The sequence below is a fragment of the Salvelinus alpinus genome, chromosome 5 (genome assembly GCF_045679555.1).
Source record: "Salvelinus alpinus chromosome 5, SLU_Salpinus.1, whole genome shotgun sequence".
Lineage (NCBI taxonomy): Eukaryota > Metazoa > Chordata > Actinopteri > Salmoniformes > Salmonidae > Salvelinus > Salvelinus alpinus.
This window is the reverse complement of record NC_092090.1, coordinates 62685569-62708605: the sequence shown is the minus strand read 5'-3', so window position 1 is coordinate 62708605 and position 23037 is coordinate 62685569. Positions and strand designations below refer to the sequence as shown.

Sequence of the window (23037 nt, the reverse complement as noted above, 5' to 3'; positions counted from 1 at the left end):
CCCAGTGGTGAGTTTGTAGATACACAGCTGCAGACTTAACATTCAGATAATTCACCACAGCACACACTATGAATAATTGACTATCCTGTGGTCATCAATCACCATCAATATCCTGTTCTCAATGGCTCTAATGTAGCACAAAGTATACAAGATTAAAAGTACAAAGCTTGAAAATGGTGAGTAGTGAATGGTGCTTGCCAGGGGTGTCCATGAATTGAACATTTATTTGGTTGCTGTGGTAGTACATGAGCAGGCTGTCACCAAAAATGATCAAAGACATTGGTCAGTATAATTGGTGGCATTTTATTTTAGAAAGCTGGTATACTCCATGTGCTCCAAGCAGATATATAATGCACGATCATCACAAATGAGATGAGGCCCCTTTAAGACCATTTTGTATGCAAGACTGATTACAATTGATAGCGTGGTTGATCATAACAAGTACAAAAATATTTACAAAGTACAAATACATTTTTCAGTATATCAAAATGTTGACTTATTTACAGTTTAAGTACAGCAGCTCAACAACAAAAAAAAGACAACTGACTGGAAGCGTCACTGGAGAATGAAAGAAAGCTGGAGCATATTAAGGGTGCTATTCAGTCTGCGTCGCTGAAGCGCTAGAAATGTAAAGATCATTTCTGATTGAACGGACATATGCAGAGTTGACCGTGAACGCAGTCTCTGCTAACGCGGGAACGTTGCCATTCAATTTCAATCGAGCGGGAACGTTGAACTTCCGCAATACGGATTGAATAGAGCCAAGTGAAATACAACAAGCGAAATGAGGATTTACAACTCTGGACAAACCATCGATTATTGAAAAGAGGGTGGCATTGTATTACTTCTGTGCATGACATTTCTGTCTATAACATTCTGAAAGATGCTCCCCAAAGAGCATACCCCCTAGAGTAGACATGGTGCATGTTCAAGAGGGCCGACATGAGCTTTTCACAAATGATTTCATCTACAAAACACCTCAACTTCCAAACAGCTGGACATGACCTGACCTAGATCATACAAAAGGTTAAGAAAAGTGGACGGTGCCTACCTCTGGAGGACCTTCACCAACAAGCAGATTGACAGTCTGATGGTTCAGGATCAGTCTGGATTGCTATGGCAACCCTCTACTAGTATGTAAACAAGCAGGCAACGAATGTGTGAAATGGAACACTATTTCCACTACTTATGGCCAGGACTAGTGTATAGAGAACAGGGTTTCATTTTAAGATGCACACAACCTTTTTTAAATTTTGTTCCATGATAAACAGTGAAATATATAATAAAAGACGTGCCTTTTGATAAAGAGATTTGGCAAATTAACTCCAAACCAACCAAACATGGTTTACATCTTCAATCATATCTGATAACTCGTTCTTCCCATTCACAATCAGATGCATCATTTCCTCATCGAACATCATCCCTTTATCAAAAATCGACTGGACTGGTTCAAGAAAAATACACCCAGTCCCTTTTAAGAAATGAAAACAAAATCTAAATTTTCAGGAGCTGTGGGGTAGACTGGACTCCTGTAGAACTCTTTTAGAATTCCGGGACCCCAGGCTCAGCGCAGTAGAGGAGCTCTAGCTTTTGGTATGGAGTGACTGAAGGGAGAAAAAGCACACAATTACACCCAGGCAGAGAGAAATGGGACATTCAGATAATACACCGCAACTTCTCAACGATACTACAATGTCTTCTATTCATTAAAGACCCTAAAGAGGGGTTACAAAAACACAATATGCAAGACTTTACTATGCATGCAGTCTGTCTATTCTAATCTTATAAAGGACTTAGAGATGTGGGCAATTAAGAGTGCAGGTTGTCTAGAGACACACAACAGCATAGCAGAGCAATGAGCCATACAAAAAGGGATAGAAAAGGGAAATGGATACCATAGTCTCGTTAAGCGCATTGATTGTAAAGAGCATTGAGTTCTCCGTCTTCTGGACACAGTGCGTCTGTTAGGAGTGAAATTAAAAAGTAAAAAAGGGTGAAAGAAAAATGAAAGGGTTATATGATTGATTCCCCAATGACTTCTCAGCAGAATCGCCAACAGCCAACAAAAGGTTGTCGGGGTCTGAAAGCAAGGAGACACAGTGTGAGCAGTAAAAGTCCAGAGAAGTGATAGCCAGTCATACTCCTGAATCATCCATTCCAGTAGGACATGCAAAAAGACGTAGGGAGTGTAAAAAGCTGGAGAGACTGTTCAATTGCTTGAGCCGGAGTGTCGGAAGCCTAGAGTACAAACAGATATAGAAGGCGTTTGCTCATATGAAATGTCAAGTTAGGCAGACCCTTGGTGTGTGGGGGACCCGCAGAGTAGGAGAGAGTGAGGTTGAGCCCAGAGAAAAGGTTGAGGAGGGGCTTGCCTTCCGAGGGGCCTGCAGCATGTTTATGTTGGGCAGGTTGACTGTGTCTCTACGGCAGCCACTGGGCTCACGGCACACTGGCTCTCTGTCACTGGCCACTACATGCATGCTGTCTAGAGACCTGGCTAGTCTGGAGTGGCACAGGGAGCTGACGGAGGAGGGAAGGGGTTCATCGAGTCATCATAAACCATGTATGGCTACAGCTCATTCTGTCCAGTTTACTTCACACACTTGTGTCAACTCTTTTCTGTATGACTGAGTAAATATAACCTTCAAACATTTTACAGAATATTCAGCTAACAAATATGAGAAATAGAATAAACTAGATCAGCATTACCTCTGACAAATCCTAACTTGAGTTACCCACACCGTATACAGACTTTCACATTAATATTGCACTGCTGTCGATGAAAGTACTAGTTGGAATTCAATAGCACGGCTTATTGGAGACCTTGACACTAACCTGCCCCCCACACTATTGGCAGGCAGTGAGGTTCTGGTTCTCTTCCTTTTCTCAGAGGCATCAGGGAGATGGGAGGGGTTCACCACAGCTTTACAGCTCTGCCCACTGGACTGAAGGAGAATCCTGGAGCAGAGAGAGATCACATACTTAGAGAACGGACAGACTGGTAGGATTGTCAAGCGCCTGCCGGCCGAGAGTACTTAGCCCGTCTGAACAGAGTGCCGGCCGTAATTTGCAAACCGATGCTACACGTAGAAACGGGCGAACATGATGGCCTTCAGTTGTGGGGGGTCCCTTTAACACACCACGCCGACAGCAAGTGAACAAACGGCCCCATACTGTGCAGCCGGACAATCGGTCTAGTTGAGTTCTCAATCAGGAAGCGTTTAAGTACCTTAAAGACTGCGATGACCTGCTGTGGATGTTTTTTTCTTCTTGTCTGTAAACACACAAACACACACCATATTTCAACATCAACAGCAAGGGAGGGAGAAAGACAAACAGGAGGAGATTGAGACCACACAGCTTGGAGATGCAGAGACAGAGACAGAGAGAGAGAGAGAGAGAGAGAGAGAGAGAGAGAGAGAGAGAGAGAGAGAGAGAGAGAGAGAGAGAGAGAGAGAGAGAGAGCAAACAGGCAGCAGCCGCAGAATAATCCAGAACATTCTAAGATGTTGAGCATTAATTTACTCATGGCTCAGAGGAACTTTGGCTCAGAGTTTGATGCAAAGTTGAATGTGAGGCAATAGAAGCACTTTGTTGGTTATTCAGGTGCTGGAGGCTTGCCAGGGGTCAAATATAAGCTGGTTGTAGCACTTAAATTAGGAATTGGATCAATATCTGTTTTCACTGACTGCTTTAAGCGCACTATTCAGTTGGGGTGGGAGTGATTTGCATTGGCTTTGCTGATATGCAGCTACTGGTAAAATTATTCCAAAACAGAGATTCAAGGAGTGAAATATATAAGCAGGAAGTGGTTATTACTGGCAGTGCTTGAAGTTAAAAAGCAAAAAAAGGCATTTCCAAAACTTTCCAAGACTGACAAAGGCTAAGTAACACATCACAGAAATGTGATCCCTACTCTCCTCGTTTGCAAAAAAAAGTCAGTTGCAGCCAGGGTGTGAGAAAACTTGTACCAGAACTCTGAAGGATATTTAGAAGTGTAAAGAAAGGTGAGGATGGTGGACGGGATGGTGGACAGGGGGGGGGGGGGGGGGCCCGGCACATAAACTCTTGAGGGGGTTATTAAGGTGAGGGGGCACACTTACAGCATTCTCAGTTAGACTCCGGAAGGGGGAAGAGTTTGGGGGACGGGCGGACAGAAGAGCTCAGTGAAATCCTAACCCGTCTATACAGAAATGCAGGATGGAAGAAGGGAAGCCATACACAATCCACCACAGGGCAAGGCTACACAGGGACGAGAGCAGCATGGCTATCAACCATCTAAAGGAGGAGGGGGAAAACATCCAAACAGAACAGAAACAAAAACATGACAGAAAGAAGGATAGCCAGAGAGACATCCAGAGGAGAGAATCTCACTCGTTCTTTTTTCCACTGGAACTGGGTCAGGCATAGCCAACAGCAACACCCCGTCCTGAGTCCTACTGTACATATCCACTAGCCTGTAGCCTGGGCGCCAGACCCTTTCCACTTCAGCCAACTGGTTGTTATCTTGATTGACAAGGCAGCAAAGTGGCATTATTAAATGCTGAAACAGTTAGGCACCCAGGCTACAAAATAAAATAAAAGGTAAAGTAGTCTTTTCACCATAGCAGAAAAGGTACCTGCTAAGTTCACCAATTCAAGTCTCACCACCTCCCAAGTTCTTGCATTGATTTTACACAACTTGTTTTCTGCAGCATGCTAAAACTGTTTCCCAAATGGTGGTCTAGTGGCGCATTTCAGAGTCTACCATCTCCGTTGTTTGCGCAGTTATAGGCCTAAGTATGGTTCAACATTGAGAATCAGTAAGGAAACACCAAAGCTTGCTTCCAGTTTACTCTAAAAGACTGACTTCAATGGAGAAGGCAATCAAGGACACGCTGCAAGAACAAAGGCACCTCCACAGGCCTAGACAACTGAAGAAAAGCTTCACACAATGTGGGTTTGACTGTGTAAATACATCACCTAAAAATAACTCGGCTTATACACCTCTTAGTCCAGAAGCCCAAATGTCGTCTCGACGAGTGTTCTCACAGTGAACACCCAGGGCATTTGACAATCATGTGGAGGATACACTCTGGAATCTAGAACATAATCTGAGTCTAACTGTGCCCGTGGAAGATACTGGCGGAAAGAAACTGAGACTTTCATGAAAATAATTAGCAATAATCATTCTCAAGACATGAATACAATAGGCTGATGAAAGTGGCCTATGGTGATTGGACCCTTACTACGACAAGAGTCAATGAGGGATTCTTGCAAGATAAATGTGGGTTTGGTTCAGTAGAGAAGAGGATTTTTAGGCAGGAAGAAGCAAGGCTCGGACAGTGGGCAGGCACTGACCCAGTCACTAACACAATGGAAAAAGAACAGCCATTTTACATTCAACCTGGCCCAACACTTACAACATATTAGGTACAATACAGAGGCCGTGCATGTTCAAAAGGTTAAATCATGCTTTTTTGTTGTTGTCATGCATAGGAGGTAAAAATAGATCACACGTGCCCACAGTCAATGTTGCATTATCCATTTCAGTCCCTTTCACAGAGAAAAACTAAATGGTAGCTGGACTATGCTGGAGTTAAATAATAGGAGGGCAAGGTTTGGGCTTCCATGAACGGCCAATCTCAGAGCATATCGCTGTATCCGTGACGATGGAGAAACCACATTCTGTTGAGCAGCTGTCTCAATCAATAGTATGAGCAGTCCTTGGGAATCCCTGTCTAATGGAGATTCCCAGTTCTCCCCCTTGCTAGCCTGTGCATATCAAAGCAGCACGTGCCCGAGCAGGTGACCAAAATCATTCATCACATTATCCACCCACAGGATACCTTATCGTACCGCAGTCACTCAAAAGCCATACATCCATTGGCATGGCGACCATTTAAACAGGAAGAGGAAGCTAGTCAGACAAGAAGTGACATGCACTTACCTCCATGATACAAAACCTCACTTCCTCTCTCAGTTTTTCTCTCAGTTTTTTTCCCCCTCTCTGTCTTGCTCTCTCTGCTACATTTTGAAAGGCAGACAATCCAGACAGCATTCTGGCCACACGGTGCCTAAGAGGCTCCAGCAGTATACTACCGCCTGCCTGCCACGGGATAACAAAACCCACAGCCATAGGTGTTCACAGAGGTCTACAAACTGTGCTCCATGTTGGCACCAAATGTTCCACAACCATAACATTCGCATTTGGATTCTCAGTGGAACATGGCGCAAATTAAAATAGTAAATTTGGCGCTCGTTAAAATAGCGCAGTGTGCCCAGCCCATATGGGCTTGTAAGACACTACTTTCAGTCATTCTACATAGACAATTTTCTCAACATAAACAATAGTCAATCAGTGTTAGAATCATGAGTTGCAGCTACTATATGGTTTTGAGGCAGACAATGAAAAATAAACCATGATGACTACAAGACCAAATGCATGGCACCAACAGAACAACAAGTGGACTGTTATTTCAACCCAAAACCTGTATTACAACCCATAGTACATATACCTATAATGGGCCAACTATCATTAGGCTAAAATCAAATCCTTGCCACCCAAGAATGAATGGGGGAGCATGAAATGACATCCAAAAAGGAAACTACAATACCAAATGATCTCAAGTTAGAATCCTAATGAAACCTCAACTTTCTCTGAACATCAATACAATGGATGACTTGGATAACATGACTACAAAGCCTGTTCCTACTCCCCTCCCCTAATTACAATTCTATGAACTTTAAGGACAAAATAAACCCAATTAATCAATTTGATAACTCAACCAAATGCAGGGAATTGGGGGGGGTTCACTTATTTCAGTATCCTGAAACAAGTCAGTGTGATGCATGATGGGAGTTGAAGGTAGATGGGATACTTACGATAGGGAGCCTGTGGATGCTCTGGCCTGTCTCTTGCTTTTCAGGGCTCGCAGTTTATCACCCTGCGTGATGCCGTTCATCTCCTCATCGTCATTATACTGAGGGAGATGAATGACAAATGGTAAGAAAATGAGGTACACAGACAGAGGAATCCATTAACTCACTGTTCCCTCCCTCCTTTCTTGACATTAAGGTTTATTCAATTTCTTGACATCAAAGTAACCAGACAGGATTTCCAAAACTCTTACCAGTTCCGCCTCTTCTTTCTTGGACATCTTGTTCTTGTTGCTGCCGTTGATGGTGATGTCATCAACCCCCGACAGGATCCTGGTGACCGCCAGCTTGCCGTTTTCCTGCTCGTTCATTTTCTCCCGGAACACGTCGCCCTCGGACCACAGACTGCTCTGCTTACTGCAGCATAACGGGATAACAGCATTGAAGTTGTACAACTCCCTACAAAACATCTTTGATACTGATTCAACAATTGATACTCAACTCAATCCAAGATGTCCCAGAACTGAAAAACTTAGTTGAATTGGGTGCGTTAGTGCTGGGTTGGAGCTAGTCTGCCTGTGGCTCTCCAGGACTAGAGCTGGTGACCACTGATCTATACAGCAAAAGCCTTCACAACAATGGATTGAATCTAGAGAAAATCAGACACATACTCTTCCACAAAGTTTTGTTGTGGTCCGATGACTGATCCGGGCCGGCAGATACGCATCCAGGCGATGGCCTCAGCCGCAGTCAGGCGGTAGTGCTTCATCATGTAGCAGCCTATCAGGGTGCCTGTTCGACCCAGACCAGCTGAAAAACATTAGGATCAGTGGGATATGTAGTGTTTGATCAGAGTTACGCTGCCAATCTTTCCCATTCATTTGGGACTGAGGCGTGAATGTAATTAAGTAATGTACCTTTGCAGTGAACAGCGATAGCTCCGTCTGCGTTCTCACAGATGTTGAGGAACTTCCTGACGATGGAGTCGTTTGGCGTGCTCCCGTCCACGAAGAAGAGGTCGTGGTGCTCGAAGCCCATGTCGGTGAAACGCTTTGCGTCATACATCTTCTTGTTGAGACGGACGATGGTTGTGATATTGTGTTTCGTGAAGTAAGGAAAGTAGGCCTCGGGGGCATGAAGAGGGTAACCTGGAGAGAACAAAATTATTTTGTAGAAATTGTTTTACTTCTGCACACCTGAAGTCACATATATTTGTACACGGCATGTAGGGGGGAAGTGTACGCTTGCAAAATGATCATTCATTTCATAACGTTCTGTGACTGAAATGCGTCATGTTTTCAATGTCCACTTTGCAAGTATAGCCTACACAGTGTAAGGGAGTTAATTTGCCAGTCATTCTTAGTGGGGAAAAGATCAATGTGGCAGCGTGTTCCACATTGGTATTAAAACATAAAAAATGCAAACATGTCCTTACAGCTCAGATTGAAGAAAGCTAATCTGGAGGGTTTCATCCTACCGTTCTCCATTTTGCTTTTTGGATGAGGACCGCTGAACGCTAGGAATTTTCCAGGAATTATCCAGTTGAAATCTCCATTTTCTGCTCTCTGCAACAAAGAAACACAGACAGACAATTACGAATCGTTTGTGTTTACCCAAGTTGCATTCTGAAGTACGATAGCGATAAACTTACCTCGTAATGTTCGTATTCCTCCACATCAAACTGGGAGAAATCAAGCCAGCCAAACTGCAAAGCCTGGAGATACATTTTATGGGAGTACATTTCATTTGGAGCACGGAACACTATGCAAAATGTTTTACATTTCATAAAATGTGCAGCTGCAGATGAACTTGTTAGACTAACATCGGACTGACTGAAGCGTTGTACCTTGTATACGGCGCACAGGCAATCTAGAATGTTCAGATTGTACATGCAGGTTCCAAAAGAGGCATCTCTGTTCAAAACAGACAAAACAATTACATTTAGAAACTATTCAAATCCATCTGCATAAAGCATTCATACCACATTTATAAGGACTAAATAAAGACAGGGTCATAAAAGATTAACAATACGACGTTGATCAATTGTGATTGGCACTACTTTCTAATGTGTGCTCTTGAGCAGTTTCTCTCTCTAGAAGTTCTGTGTTTGTATATGTATGCATGCATTTGTGTGTGTGTGTTTACCTGAAGGGTAAGTAGGTAGAGTTCCTGGACACCAGTAGACTGTAGGCTTCCTCTGGCGTCTTCTGAAGATGCATCACCTTCAAACAAACACAGGCCAGCATTACGGAGGACCTACTAATGGGGAACAGCAGCAACATTAAAATGAAGATTCACAAGCACTTTTATTACCCGGTAACATACAATCAATCATTGGTACAGGGCCATCAATCAGTATGACTTCTCTGCTGGGTGAGAAATACTTACTGCATATGAACCAATAAGATAAGCAGCGTTGGCTTGTTTCTTTTGATCTCCACAGGTGTAGAAGACTATCTTCTTCTTCGCTAGTGTGCATGACTGCTCCAGATGACAACAAAATAACAATTAGCAAATTACATTTAAGTCATTTTGCAGATGCTCTGATCTAGAGTGACTTACAGTTGCAATATGTAACTTGTTGGGCGACCCGACCAAATTCACATAGAAATGTGTGTTATAGATCTGTCATTCTCATTGAAAACATGTCTGCGAAGCGGTAGATCTGTATGTGCGCTATTTTATGTTTTCCGTTCTTACGTCTTTTACTTTCGGGTTTGTACACCAGCTTCAAAAAGCTGGAAATATAATATTTTTCGCTATGGAAAATATATTTCACAGCGGTTTAGACTGTACAATGATTCTCTACACTATACTTGATTGTTTTGTCACAAACTGAAATGAGGCGAACTATTAGAATTTTAGTGACTAGGAAATGGCGGAGTGATTTCTGCATAGTGCATCTTTAAGTGCCTTGCTCAAGGGCACAGAGATTTTTCACCTATTCAGCTTGGGGATTTGAACCAGCAACCTTTCGGTTACTGGCCCAATGCTTTTAACTACTAGGCTACCTGACTCTGCACATCACTACACAAAACAATCCTGATCCCTGACTACGACAGACTAACAACATAGCAAGTTGACAACATACAGAACAGTAATAAATTGAAAGGTTTTTCTTTTGTCACAACTTTTCCATATGAGCTTGTCTTACACCAATAGGCCTAGGCCTGCTATAAGTCAGACTATCATTGAGTGTCCAGGACTGGATTAGGAGATCTCTGAACTCAATGCTCTTAGTCTCTCTAGACATCCCGAGTTCCTCCCAAAATTTTATAATATTCCAGTTTAACAATAGAACTTCAGTTCGGCAAAGAGGAACTGCGTCACTACCTTATTCGCTTGAATAAAATACTAAATAGTAGCTAGCAAGACGGAGATCAGAGGTTATTTTTAATGAGTGCATTTCGCAAGTGGCTAGTTTGAATCAACTACCTTCACTAAATCCACTGCAAAAGGTTTTGCCTGCAAACTTTGGTTTCGAATCCCGAAGTTCTGGCATGTCTGCCTCGAGATTTGTTGGGAGAGGTGTGTTGTCTGAAGAGTACCCACCCCAAATTTTTTCTTCCCTTTATCAAAGTTGCCGAAAGAGTCTGGGTTTACCAGACTACAATGCTCTAAAAATCATGAGTTCTAATACCCTGCCATCATTCTCTTCAATAATCTACAAACATTACCCATTTCTGACTAGTGTGACATAACTTCTGTTTGGTTAGGCTGAGAAAACAGTTGACTATCAATTGACCAAGTCCTCTGTCCGTGTGTGTGTGTGTAAGGTTACAGAGTTCCTTTACCTTGAGCTTTTTAGTGAGCTTGCAACAGAAGTGATAAAACATGGCCAGGTTGAGCGGGCCAAAGTCTGCATAGAAGCTGGAGAAGAGAGAACACAAGGCACAGGCAGGTTGACTGTTAAAGCGAAGTTTCTTTAGAGTGACCTGCAATGTTCTGAACAATCAATAAATCAGCTCTCCTAAATAGGCCTAAGCCTCTGATGAAGACCTAATGGGTGGAGACAAGCTCGGAAATATGAATATTGTGACATATGTTACACTGTGTGTGAACTATCCTCTTTGCTGATGAACATTCATACTTGGACATCCACATCTGCTATTCATTAATGTTCAACACTTACAGTGCATTCAGAAAGTATTCAGACGTTTTGACTTTTTCTGCATTTTGTTACGTTACAGCCTTACTCTAAAATGTATAAAATATTTTTTTTGTCCCTCAATCTACACACAATACCCCATAATGACAAAGTGAACAGGATTTTAGAAATTTTTGCACATTACAAATAAAAAACAGAAATACCTTATTTACATAATAAGTATTCAGACCTTTTGCTAAGAGACTCGAAATTGAGCTCAAGTGCATCCTGTTTCCATTGATCATCCTTGAGATGTTTCTACAACAAAGTCCACCTGTGGTAAATTCAATTGATTGGACATGATTTGGAAGGGCACTGTCATGACGTTGGCCTGTTGGTCAGGTTTATGACCCCCATAAATACCTCCCCCCCCCTTTCCTCTCTCTCTCTACAGAGTTACTATTGGAAAGCCATTTGTTAACATAGAGAGTCTGAAAACATCAAAAGGGTGGGGACCAGAACCATATTTCAGTAATCCAACCAGTTGAAAATATGCATTGGTACTTAAAGAATATGATATCAGATCAGTTGTCATCTGAGACATTATTACTGATGATAGGATGACAAACTGTATCTTGGAAAGTCTACACATTCAAGTTATCAGATTCACATGGAATTGTTGTGCAATTTAAATGTTTAAATATGAAACTATTTGTGAAAAGATTAAATGTAATTTTAGCTTCTAAATGAGAGAATTGGTTTTCATAAGTGAACTAGGCTCAACTCAGTGGCCCCGCCCATGCGAACAGACATTGTTTGTAAACTATGAAACACGCCCTTCTCTCCACCACTATATAAGCCCTTTACGTAAATGTAACATTTGTGTTCCCGAGGACGACGGTCCATACTTTAAAAGGGCTAATCTACAGAACTAAACCAACTTCAGCGTGAGCTTAAAGTATGGCAACTTGGTATGAACTTTGAACTCTTATTCACTAAAGAAGTGATACCTCCTAGCCGTTGAGTGAGCAGCAGCAGCTGTAAACGTGGGGTAGGAAGGGACGGACAAAGTATCTCTTCTACCAAACACAAGACGTTACTACAACGCATCCGTTCTACCATACATTCTTCAGAGGACAGGAAGATCTCTGTTGGGCAACACGGCCTTCCATCTACGACCAACCTATTGAAGCACAGCTCAGAGTAAATATTCCTTGCATTTTCCTTTTCCAAAAGGGTGGTTATTTACAATGCATAAGATTCTGTAGTTACGATAGCATAGCTTTACAAGGTCTGATCAGAGACCAAATTCCTTTGTTCCCCAGTCTTCCCGCGCTTTCATTCAAAACCCAACCACCTTTCTATGTGTAACCAGCCATCATATCTGTTCCGTCCGCTAGGGACGTTTTCTTTTATGACATAATTAGTCATCAATGTATGACCCATCCTGCGTATGTGTAATTCTGTGTGATTGTTTAGGTATTTAGTAAATTAATAATTAAACCAAATTTTGTATTGCTGATTCAACTTGTTAGCCAGGGTTCGTGAAGATAACCAAGAATTCCACGACTTCAGACGAGACTGAATAAGGTGACGATTAAGAATTGACCGCTACTGATGTAAAAGATTACCAGGTCTTTAACCTCTCTAGGATGAGAGTGGCGCTAGCGGCACTCCCCCCCCACCCCCACTGAAAAACCAGTGCCGCGAAATTCAAAAACAATATTTTTTTTAAATATTTAACTTTCACACATTAAAGTCCAATACAGCTAATGAAAGACACAGATCTTGTGAATCCAGTCAACATGTCCGATTTTTAAAATGTTTTACAGGGAAGACACAATATGTAAAGATGTACATCTATTACCTAAAAATACATTAGCATAATCCACCATCTTTTATTTGTCCACCAACACCAGTAGCTATCACCAATTCGGCTAAACTAAGATATTTATAGCCCCTAACCAATAAAAAAAACTCATCAGATGACAGTCTGATAACATATTTATGGTATGGGATAGGTTTTGTTAGAAAAAAGTGCATATTTCAGGTAGATGGCCTAGGTTACAATTGCACCCACCGTCACAAATGGAATAGAAAAACTACTTAGAGCAACGTGTTTACCTACTTACTAATCATCAAACATTTCGTAAAAATACACAGCATACACGAATCGAAAGACACAGATCCTGTGAATACAGACAATATTTCAGATTTTCTAAGTGTCTTACAGCGAAAACACAATAAATCGTTATATTAGCATAGCACATAGCACATAGCAGCCCAGCATTGATTCTAGCCAAAGTGAGCGATAAAAGTAAACATCGCCAAAATATATTAATTTTTTCACTAACCTTCTCAGAATTCTTCAGATGACACTCCTGTAACATCATATTACACAATCCATATAGAGTTTGATCGAAAATGTTTATATTTAGCCACCAAAATCATGGTTAGACAATGTGAAATGTAGCTCAGCTGGTCAGAAAAAGTCTGTGCGCCACTTAGACAGTGATCTACTCTTATACATAAATACTCATAAACGTGACTAAAAAATATAGGGTGGACAGGGATTGATAGACAATTTAATTCTTAATACAATCGCGGAATTACATTTTTTAAATTATCCTTACTTTTCAATACAGCTTGCGCCAAGCCAAGCTACGTCAAAAAACATGGCGTCCGAAGCCACTAACACTTTTCGACAGAAACACGATTTATCATAATAAAAATGTCCTACTTTGAGCTGTTCTTCCATCGGTATCTTGGGCAAAGGATCCTTTCTTGGGTCCAATCGTCTTTTGGTGGAAAGCTGTCCTCTTGCCATGTGGAAATGCCAACCGCGTTCGGGATGAACTGGAAGCGTGCCCAGCAACTCACAGCGTTTCAGAAATAAATGTCCCAAAATCGCACTAAACGGATATAAATTGCTATAAAACGCTTTAAATTAACTACCTTATGATGTTTTTAACTCCCATAACGAGTAGAAACATGACCAGAGTAATATTACTCCCTCCACTAATGCTTGGAACAGGTGCGGTCGGTGTCCTCTAGGCGCATGACGCAGCTCCAAAAGATTGACTAGCCTCAGGGTTTTTTAATTTATAGTGCCTGTGAACGCGCAATCGACCCAATTCAAATCGTCATCACGTAAAGACATCCAGGGGAAGACGTAAGCAGTGTCCGTATAGTCATAGCAATAACAGTGGCCTTTTAACTGACTCCAGAACAGTGGCAAAAATTTCTGAATTCTGACTCCATGTCAGGGAAATTGCTGTAGAATGGGCTCTGTTCCACTTAGAGACAAAATTTCAACTCCTATAGAAACTATAGACTGTTTTCTATCCAATAATAATAATAATATGCATATTGTACGATCAAGAACTTTGTGGGAAGCCGTTTCAAAAAATTACACGATTAGCATAAATAGCCACAACAGCGCCCCCATCCTCAACAGGTTATTAAGAGTTTATTCGGAAGATAACAGCTCTATAAACATTATTTCGTGGAGGCCCGAATATTCTAGTTAATTACATTTACATGATTAGTTCAATCAGGTAATATTAGTTACAGAGAAATTATTTTATAGAATAGCATGTCATATCACTTAATCCGGCATAGCAAAGCCACGACAGCACACACCTATCTATTGTGGCGTACAGCAGGTAAGCCACCAGGGGGAGACTCGTCGAGGCCTGGTGACAGACGGAGTATACATCACGAGGCGATGGCTCCATCTGCTGGACTAATTGGAGCTGGACTAATTGGAGCTGATTGGGGATTGGTGAGTAATCAAGGGCTGATTGCTCACCAGCTGTACAAGTCCCATAAACTTGCCAGAAGGGCAGAACACAGAGGAGAGGACTCCTGTATAGTTGGGGACAGTACCAGAGGTAACAGGAGGGAGTTCAGTTTTTGATCCCCACAGGATACAGCAAGACCCAGAAGACGGTATCCCGGAGAGGGTCTCTTGGGGGAGACCCATTCTTTTCTTTCGGACTATTATTTTAATAAACACTTTTGAAACTGAGCTAATCCTACTCTGTCTGTGTCTGATCTGTGTAAACATTTTGACCCAACCCCCTGGTCTGCCACAAGTGGTGGAGAATGCGGGCATTCTGATAACGTGGTCAGATCAGGGTTGATGTTTATGCAGCATGAGCATGGACGAGTTGATAGCTCAGTTCATCCGGGCCCAACATGCGGCTCAGTGGGAACTCAACCCCCTTGAGGAACCACAGGAGGAAGAGCCCAGCCTCCCCCTCCTCAATTTCGAGGGGCCAGTCGAGACACCCCCTGGGGGCCAACTGAGGGGACAATTCCGGATGGCCCAGTGGGAGGATCCTAACTTGAAAGCCGCCGCAGCCCAAGTGATAGCGGTGGATGGACAGCTACTTCCGGGGGTGAGTGACTGGCGATACCCCCATTTCCAAATCAAGAATAACCTTCTGTATCAGATGTCACGCCAACATTGGGAACTTCGAGAGGTATTGTTGCTGCCCCAACGGTACGTGGGAACCGTTCTTCAGCTGGCCCACACCCACCTGTTGGGTGCACACCTGGGAATGGAGAAGACCCGGGAACGGATCGCCGCCCGGTTCCACTGGCCGTGGAAGATTACTGTCGAAGCTGCCCGGAGTGTCAAATGACTGCCCCAAAGGCACACTTCCGAAACCCACTGGTCCCCCTACCGATCATCGGGGTGCCCTTTGAACGCATCGCCATGGATATAGTGGGACCCCTGGTAAAAACAGCTCGAGGACACCGGTACATCCTGGTAATAGTGGACTATGCCACCCGGTATCCCGAGGCCATTCCCCTTACGGGCGGTGGTATCCAAGGGAATCGCCCGGGAGCTGTTCCACCTCTTTAGCCGGGTGGGCATCCCGAACTAGATCCTGACAGACCAAGGTACTGAGTTTATGTCCCATCTAATGAAAGATTTGTGTGCTCTCCTGCAGATCCGGACCTCCGTCTTCCACCTGGCAGACGGATGGGCTCGTCGAGCGGTTCAATAAAACACCCAAACAAATGCTGTGGAAGGTCATTGAGCAGGACGGAAAGAACTGTGACCAGCTACTACCCCACCTAATGTTCTCAATCCGAGAAGTACCCCAGTCCTCCACTGGGTTTTCCCCTTTCGAACTCCTCTATGAGAGGAGGCCACGAGGCCTACTGGACCTCGCCATGGAGGTGTGGGAAGCCCAACCGACCCCAATACGCAGCGTGGTAGAGCACGTGGAGATGATGAGGGAGCGGATGACAGCCATATGGCCAGTCGTGAGGGAACATATGGAGAAGGCCCAACGCACCCAAGCTTACAATCGGGGAGCCCAGCCCCGAGAATAACAGGTGGGAGACAGGGTGCTGGTCTTAATCCCCACGGCCGAAAGTAAGTTCCTGGCAACATGGCACGTGCCATACGAGGTGATCGAGAAGCTGGGACCTGTCAATTACCGCTTACGGCAGCCGGGGGAGATGGAAACCCCAACAGATTTACTACGTGAACCTGTTGAAGAAATGGCACGAGAGGACAGCCTTGGTCGTGTTATGGTCAGGACCCGGGACGCCAACGGTACCAGTGGTGGTCCCGAGCAATGAGGACCTCGACCAAGCCCAGAAGCAAGAGCTCAGGGAGCTCGTCGATCAGAACACGGCGGTGTTCTCCGAGATGCCGGGCCGCATGACCCTCATTGAACACCACATCCGTACCTGGGGAAACGGTACAAAAGAGGCCATATCGGATTCCGGAGGCCCAAAGGAAGGCCGTGAAACAGGAAGTGGAGGCTATGCTAAGGATGGGGGGGGGCTTTAAGAGTCTCACAGTGCATGGTGCAGCCCCATCGTGTTGGTGCCCAAACCCGACGGTAGCCTGCACTTCTGTAATGATTTCCGGGGTGTGAACGACAAGCTTGTTCAACGCCTACCTCATGCCGAGAGTGGACGAGCTCATCGACCGATTGGGAAAGGCCGGTACATCAGCACTTTTGACCTGACCAAAGGATATTGGCAGGTACCGTTGGCAGCCTCCTCCTGGGAGAAGACGGCGTTTGACACCAGACGGATTGTATCAGTACTGGGTGCTCCCGTTCGGTCTCCACAGAGCCCCGCCCAGATTCCAGCAACTGATGAACAAAGTACTTCGACCCCACCAGCAGTACGCAGCGGCCTATTTGGATGATATCATCATCCACAGCCAAGGTTGGGAAGAGCACCTGACGCGCCTCCAGGCGGTGCTGGACGCGCTCAGACAAGCCGGGTTGACCGCGAACCCCAAGAAATGCAAACTAGGGTTCGAAGAGGTGGATTAGCTGGGGTATTTGATCGGACGGGGGAACGTCAAGCCCCAGGAGAGGAAGGGTCACACGGTACGTGACTGGCCCGTTCCACGCACCAAGAAACAGGTCAAGTCCTTCCTGGGACTGGCAGGATACTATAGCCGGTTTATCCCCAACTTTGCGGCTATAGCTTCCCCCCTCATCAACCTAACCAGGGCCCGCCTCCCAAAAACAGTGAAATGGACAGACGAGACAGAAGCGGCGTTCAGCCGCTTGAAGGAAGCGCTGTGCTCCCATCTGATTCTCGTAACGCCCGATTTCCAGGTGTCGATGTTGGTCCAGACGGATGCATTTAATACGGGACTAGGGGCCGTTCTGTCCCAGATACACGATGGGGAGGAGCACCCCATGTACATCAGCCAAAAGCTGATACCGAGAGAAAAAAATACTCTATTGTTGAGAAAGAGTGTCTAGCGGTGAAGTGGGACACTCAATTATTACCTGTTAGGTACCCACTTCACCCTGGTCACGGGCCATGCTCCCCTGGTCTGGATGGCCAGGGGAATGGACACAAACGATCGGGTCACCAGGTGGTTCTTGTCCCTTCAATGCTTCTCTTTTTCTGTTGTGCACAGGTCAGGGGCGAAGCATGGAAACGCGGATGCCTTATCGGGAAGGGAGACATACGTCGCACTGATGACAGTCCCCTCCCCGACCAGAGCTAAGGGGGGGACGTACAGCAGGTAAGCCACCAGGGGGAGACTCGTCGAGGCCTGGTGACAGACCGAGTATACATCACGAGGCGACGGCTCCATCTGCTGGACGTGCCAGGTCTCTCCGGCCAGAGCTGATTGGTGAGTAATCAAGGGCTGATTGCTCACCAGCTGTACAAGTCCCATAAAGCTGCCAGAAGGGCAGCACACAGAGGAGAGACTGGGGGAGGAAAGGACTACTGTATAGTTGGGGACAGTACCAGAGGTAACAGTAGGGAGTTCCGTTTTTGATCTCCACAGGATACAGCAAGACCTAGAAGACGGTATCCCGGCGAGGGTCTCTTGGGGGAGACCCATTATTTTCTTTTGAACTTATTTTAATAAACACCTTTTGAAACTGAGCTAATCCTACTCTGTCCGTGTCTGATCTGTCTAAACGTTTTGACCCAACCCACTGGTCTGCCACACTATAAGGTCCCACAGTTCACAAGTGCATGTCAGAGCAAAAACCAAGCCATGAGGTCAAAGCTCCGAGACAGGATTGTGTCGAGGCACAGATCTGGGGAAGGGTACCAAAACAATTCTGTAGCATTAAAAGGTCCCCAAGAACATAGTGGCCTCCATCATTCTTAAAATGAAGAAGATGCAGAGTGTGCAAAGCTGTCATCAAGGCAAAGAATACTTTGAAGAATCTAAAATGTATTTTGATTTAACACTTTTTTGGTTACTACATGATTCCATATGTGTTATTTCATAGTTTTGATGTCTTCACTATTATTCTACAATTTAGAAAATAGTAAAAAGAAAAACCCTTGAATGAGTAGGTGTGTCCAAACTTGACTGGTACTGTATATCAGATAGCACATTAGATTAAATGCCATCCACTTTCACATTTCATTCTGTAGACTTGGCATATACTGTATGTAAACATTTATTTTCTCAAATGTAAAAGTATATAATTTGTATGGTTTAAGACCAGAACAGTCATATACGCTCGCAGACACCTCCACAATAAACATATCCTCAGCTCCTCTCTCTCTCGTGACACACAGGTGTTTATTTTGACTGGTAGTGTGTGTGTGTACATATGTGTGTTTCAATATTCATAAACGAATGTAAAACATTAATAAAAAGAGCAAGCAGTAAAGCTTCATATTACATAATTGCTTTGTAGCACCTACAAATGAAACATTATGGAGTCATACACAGGAGGCCTGGGTAAGGCCAAAATGTCAAATATACCAACATTTATTTATTATTTCTCAATTATGCTTTTACATACAAATGTTAAATATATGTTAAGCTGCAAAGTCAAAATTGTATATATTTTAAAAATTCATGAAACCACAAATATGCTTTTTGGTCTTAATTTAAGATTAGGCTTAGCAGTGTGGTTAAGATTTAAAACCTGATTTCATGACTTTGTGGCCGTGCCAGCTATGGTGACCACTTTGCAGGGCTCCAATACATGAGTAATCTCAAATCCAACCAGGGTTTCCCAAAAGCATCGTAGATCATCTTCATTCCATTGAAACTAAATGGACGCAAGATGATCCTTAGTGCTACGAATCTTTTTGGAAAACTCAGCCTGCTTTTTTTTGTCCTGGGGTATAATCATTACTCCAAACAGTTGCAAAACGTTCAGTTCTGCAACCAAAACTATTGTTTCTATTAGACAGATTTGGGTAGGTCCGGCCTGTTTGCTGAACCTTTCCAATAGAAACGCTAGTTTTTGTTGCAAAACAATATGTTTTGCAAATGTTTGGAGAAATGACTACACACCTGGTTTCGTGAGGAATCACTCATATGCCTATGAACGTCCTGTAAGACAAAGCACTTACTTTTCATATGACAATTCATCATCTATGCAGAAGCAATGTCTGTCAGCTGTGCTTTTTATCTTCTGCTGCAGTACTGCGAAATACAGTTGATCTGAAAAATAGAAGGGGGTTTTAAAAGCTTTTTTTGGCACACAGTCGTGGTCTTGGGGGGGGGGGGGGGGGGGGCGTTCAGTGATCAAGAGAACTATTTTGCATTATATTCTGTTTGAGTTTCATCATGGATTTGATTTGATTATGGACATCAAACAAACATACAATGTACCGTTAGCTACAAATGAATGCTTGTTAATTGTGCCACACTTTGCGGGCAAAACAAATAGCACATGCCAGTTTGAATTTGAATTTCCTTGCCCCCAGAAATGTTTCGACCGACGGATATCAATAGTGCAACAATTTACAGTAGGCAAGGTATGGTTTGCTTTCAGAACAGCACTTACCTTTAATGATTTCAATACTTTTCGTGACATTGTCCTCGGTCATTCTGATAGCGACTTTAGCCATCAATTAGTTACAAGTCAAGCTGAACGGCTTGTTTTCACTGCAGTCTTACTATAAACGCGCCTAAATAATAACGAAAACGTCTGAAAAACATTCCAGCACAATGGCCTACACACGCATTAAAGAAAATCTATTTTCTTTATCCCATTAAACTAAAACGCCCCACAGTAGCGAACAGCAAAATATGGTATTTTCTACCACTCAAAAACCAATAGAAAGTGCAGCAAATATTTTTCTAAAGTAGCATAATGCTTTGCTGGGCAAGGTCTATAAATGTGTCTGTCTCAGTTGAAAAAAATATACTGATATGACAAATAAAGCCTCAACTTGCTTAGCGACGAAAAATAACACGCCGCATAGACAGGCTACGTACTCTGCTCAAAAATAGTTTGAAATAGAATCATAAGCACCACCCACTGCAACAATGTAATGCTCTCGCGCAACGTTATTGGTTCAAGGAAACGGTGAACGCTACACTGTTGCAGGGTTGGCATGCCAATCATTCTACTTCTATGAATGCAGGACTGGGCCGATTCTATTATGTTGAACCACGGGGCACCATACCATGGCCCGTGACGTAAACGGCAAATGCAGTGAGGCAGGAGCGCCCTTCTCAAATCTCACAGTAATCTGAGCCACTCGGTCATGTTGTCAACAATGCAACATGGCGAACCGTCCAGAAACATACATTTATTTTCCATCAAATAGCTTATATCTTTGAATTGTCGAACTACAACTAATGCCAGATAATACGTTTTTATCAAAAGCAATCACTTTTGCATGTGAAAACACAGCATCCTACTCGTTACTTATCGTGCTTAATTACGTCCCCTTTGTTTTGAGCTGACTTTGCCGTGGACTTTGAACGGGGCACCTGGTTCACGCCCGGGTGGTTGCCCCGTTCCAAAACGAATACAATCAACTTTCACCCTGTTAAACCATGCGTATCGGGTTCCCGGGCTATATTAATCGAATTCCCTCATTTTTTAAAGTTCTGCTTGGGAAGACATTCGAGATTCTAATTGGAACGATGCCCAAGCCGTTGCTAGGAGAATAGATTCGCGTGGCCAATAGAAATGCATCTTCTACTTAGACGGAACACGTCCACTGTAGTCCTCAAGTGAGGGATTTTTAGAATAAGCGATAAGGTTTGAATTGATTGAAAACATTTTCTTACCAAGTTATTACAAAACGACACATGTTTGGTTGGTTATACAAGGCTGTAGGCTAGCCTATCATGCAGGCCTAATATGCATTATGAGGTAGCCTGACAAATAGCCTACAGTAGACCCATTGTTTGTGTGCAAAAAGCGCGCCCATTCTCAATTTAAAATAACAAGTGAGACAATTTCCTTAAGTGTGGTTTGGTTTATAAAAACAGCCACATTATCAGCCTTTTGAATCAGGCAAAATGCATGTATTGTAGCCTATCCTCATTTTTGGGGTAAACAGGAATTCTGCATCCTCTGACGCACATGGTAATGATATAAATACACTGTAGTGCACCGTGGCCCCCGAGTGGCGCAGTGGTCGAAGGCACTGCATTTCAGTTTTAAAGGTGTCACTACAGACGACAATGTTTGGTTGGTTATACAAGGCTGTAGGCTAGCCTATCATGCCTATCGAACCTATCCTGGTTCGAATCCAGGCAGTATCACAACCGGCCGTGATTGTCCCATAGGGCGGCGCACAATTGGCCCAGCGTCCTCCGGGTTTGGCCGTTATTGGAAATAAGAATTTGTTCTTAACTGACGTGCGCCGCCCTAGTATGAAAATGCATAAACTGGGGTAGCTGACAACGCATAAGTAGCATAGTCAATATTGTAGCTTATGATTAGGAACCGATGTTGTCGCCATTTTAGATAAAAAGCTGCAGGGAAGTCTAATAGTCAGCTAAATCATAAAATCTGCATTTAGACACTGCAAGGCCAGCGTAGCCTACGGTCTATGCTCCAAACTCGCTCAATGCAAGCTACGAAGGGTTCATCCGCAGTTTCTTACCTGATACACTAATGTGAATATCTGACTTTAGCTCCGCCTCCTCTCTCTGAGCTGCACGGCGCTTTTTCATCGACTCAGGTCGCCTCTTTTCGCTTTTGCGCTTCATTCTTGCTTTTATGCATGCACTGCGAGCATCTCCAAATGGCACAGTGAGATCGTCTGCACTGCGGTTGTTTTAGTTTTCGGTGCTTTATTATGTTGATCCTTGCTCTCCAGCTAGGGTGTCATCCGAAGCGCAGTTGTTCGCTCTTGCTCAGTTTTTCCTTTGGTGACGTTTGTGAACGGGGCAAGTTTATGAATCCCTTTCTGTGACGTAAGACGTTGCCTGCCCCTCAGTAGTTACTGTTATTATTATTATGCTGCTTTTCGACTGTTTATTTTATTTTATTTATTTCACCTTTATTTAACCAGGTAGGCCGGTTGAGAACAAGTTCTCATTTACAACTGCGACCTGGCCAAGATAAAGCAAAGCAGTGCGACAAACAACAAGACAGAGTTACACATGGAATAAACAAAACATACAGTCAATAACACAATAGAAAAAAAAGTATATATACAGTTTGTGCAAATGGGGTAAGATAAGGGAGGTAAGGCAATAAATAGGCCATAGTGGCGAAATAAATACAATTTAGCAATTCAACACTGGAGTGATAGAGACTGGAGTGATAGATGTGCAGAAGATGAATGTGCAAGTAGAGATATTGGGGTGCAAAGGAGAAAAATATATATAATGAGGTAGTTGGATGGGCTATTTACAGATG

General features: G+C 43.6%; 1 protein-coding gene across 13 annotated transcripts; it reads right to left on the bottom strand.

Annotated features, from left to right (window-relative positions):
* Positions 1-283: 283 nt before the first annotated feature.
* Positions 284-22556, bottom strand: cdc14b (cell division cycle 14B). 13 transcript variants are annotated; one of them, XR_011675115.1, is made up of 17 exons: positions 22277-22556; positions 19778-19868; positions 10653-10728; positions 9247-9339; positions 9004-9080; positions 8705-8771; positions 8510-8572; positions 8336-8423; positions 7776-8006; positions 7530-7668; positions 7113-7275; positions 6865-6962; positions 5930-6088; positions 3230-3274; positions 2836-2958; positions 1896-1961; positions 284-1604 (listed from the first exon to the last, which is right to left on the bottom strand). XR_011675115.1 is itself a non-coding variant. In XM_071402577.1 (16 exons), exons 1-16 carry the CDS (start codon positions 22380-22382, stop codon positions 1584-1586), a joined length of 1629 nt encoding a protein of 542 aa, XP_071258678.1. In that variant the 5' UTR covers positions 22383-22556; the 3' UTR covers positions 284-1583. The 13 variants fall into 13 exon arrangements, 8 of the variants coding, with proteins under 8 accessions (XP_071258678.1, XP_071258679.1, XP_071258677.1 ...); XR_011675112.1 differs by lacking the exon at positions 5930-6088 and having other exon boundaries at positions 1896-2520; XR_011675113.1 differs by lacking the exons at positions 5930-6088; positions 22277-22556 and adding an exon at positions 20215-20668 and having other exon boundaries at positions 1896-2520.
* Between the last annotated feature and the right edge of the window lie 481 nt (positions 22557-23037).

What these genes read in the sequence shown, in the direction of transcription:
- cdc14b (XM_071402575.1), bottom strand. Translation starts at nt 22,382, where the DNA reads ATGAAGCGCAAAAGCGAAAAGAGGCGACCTGAGTCGATGAAAAAGCGC. An exon ending in AGGTCATCGCAGTCTTTAAG is followed by an intron (nt 2,959 to 3,229) that starts GTACTTAAACGC and finishes TCTCTGCTCCAG; the next exon opens with GATTCTCCTTCAGTCCAGTG. An exon ending in GCCAATAGTGTGGGGGGCAG is followed by an intron (nt 2,521 to 2,835) that starts GTTAGTGTCAAG and finishes CTCCTCCGTCAG; the next exon opens with CTCCCTGTGCCACTCCAGAC.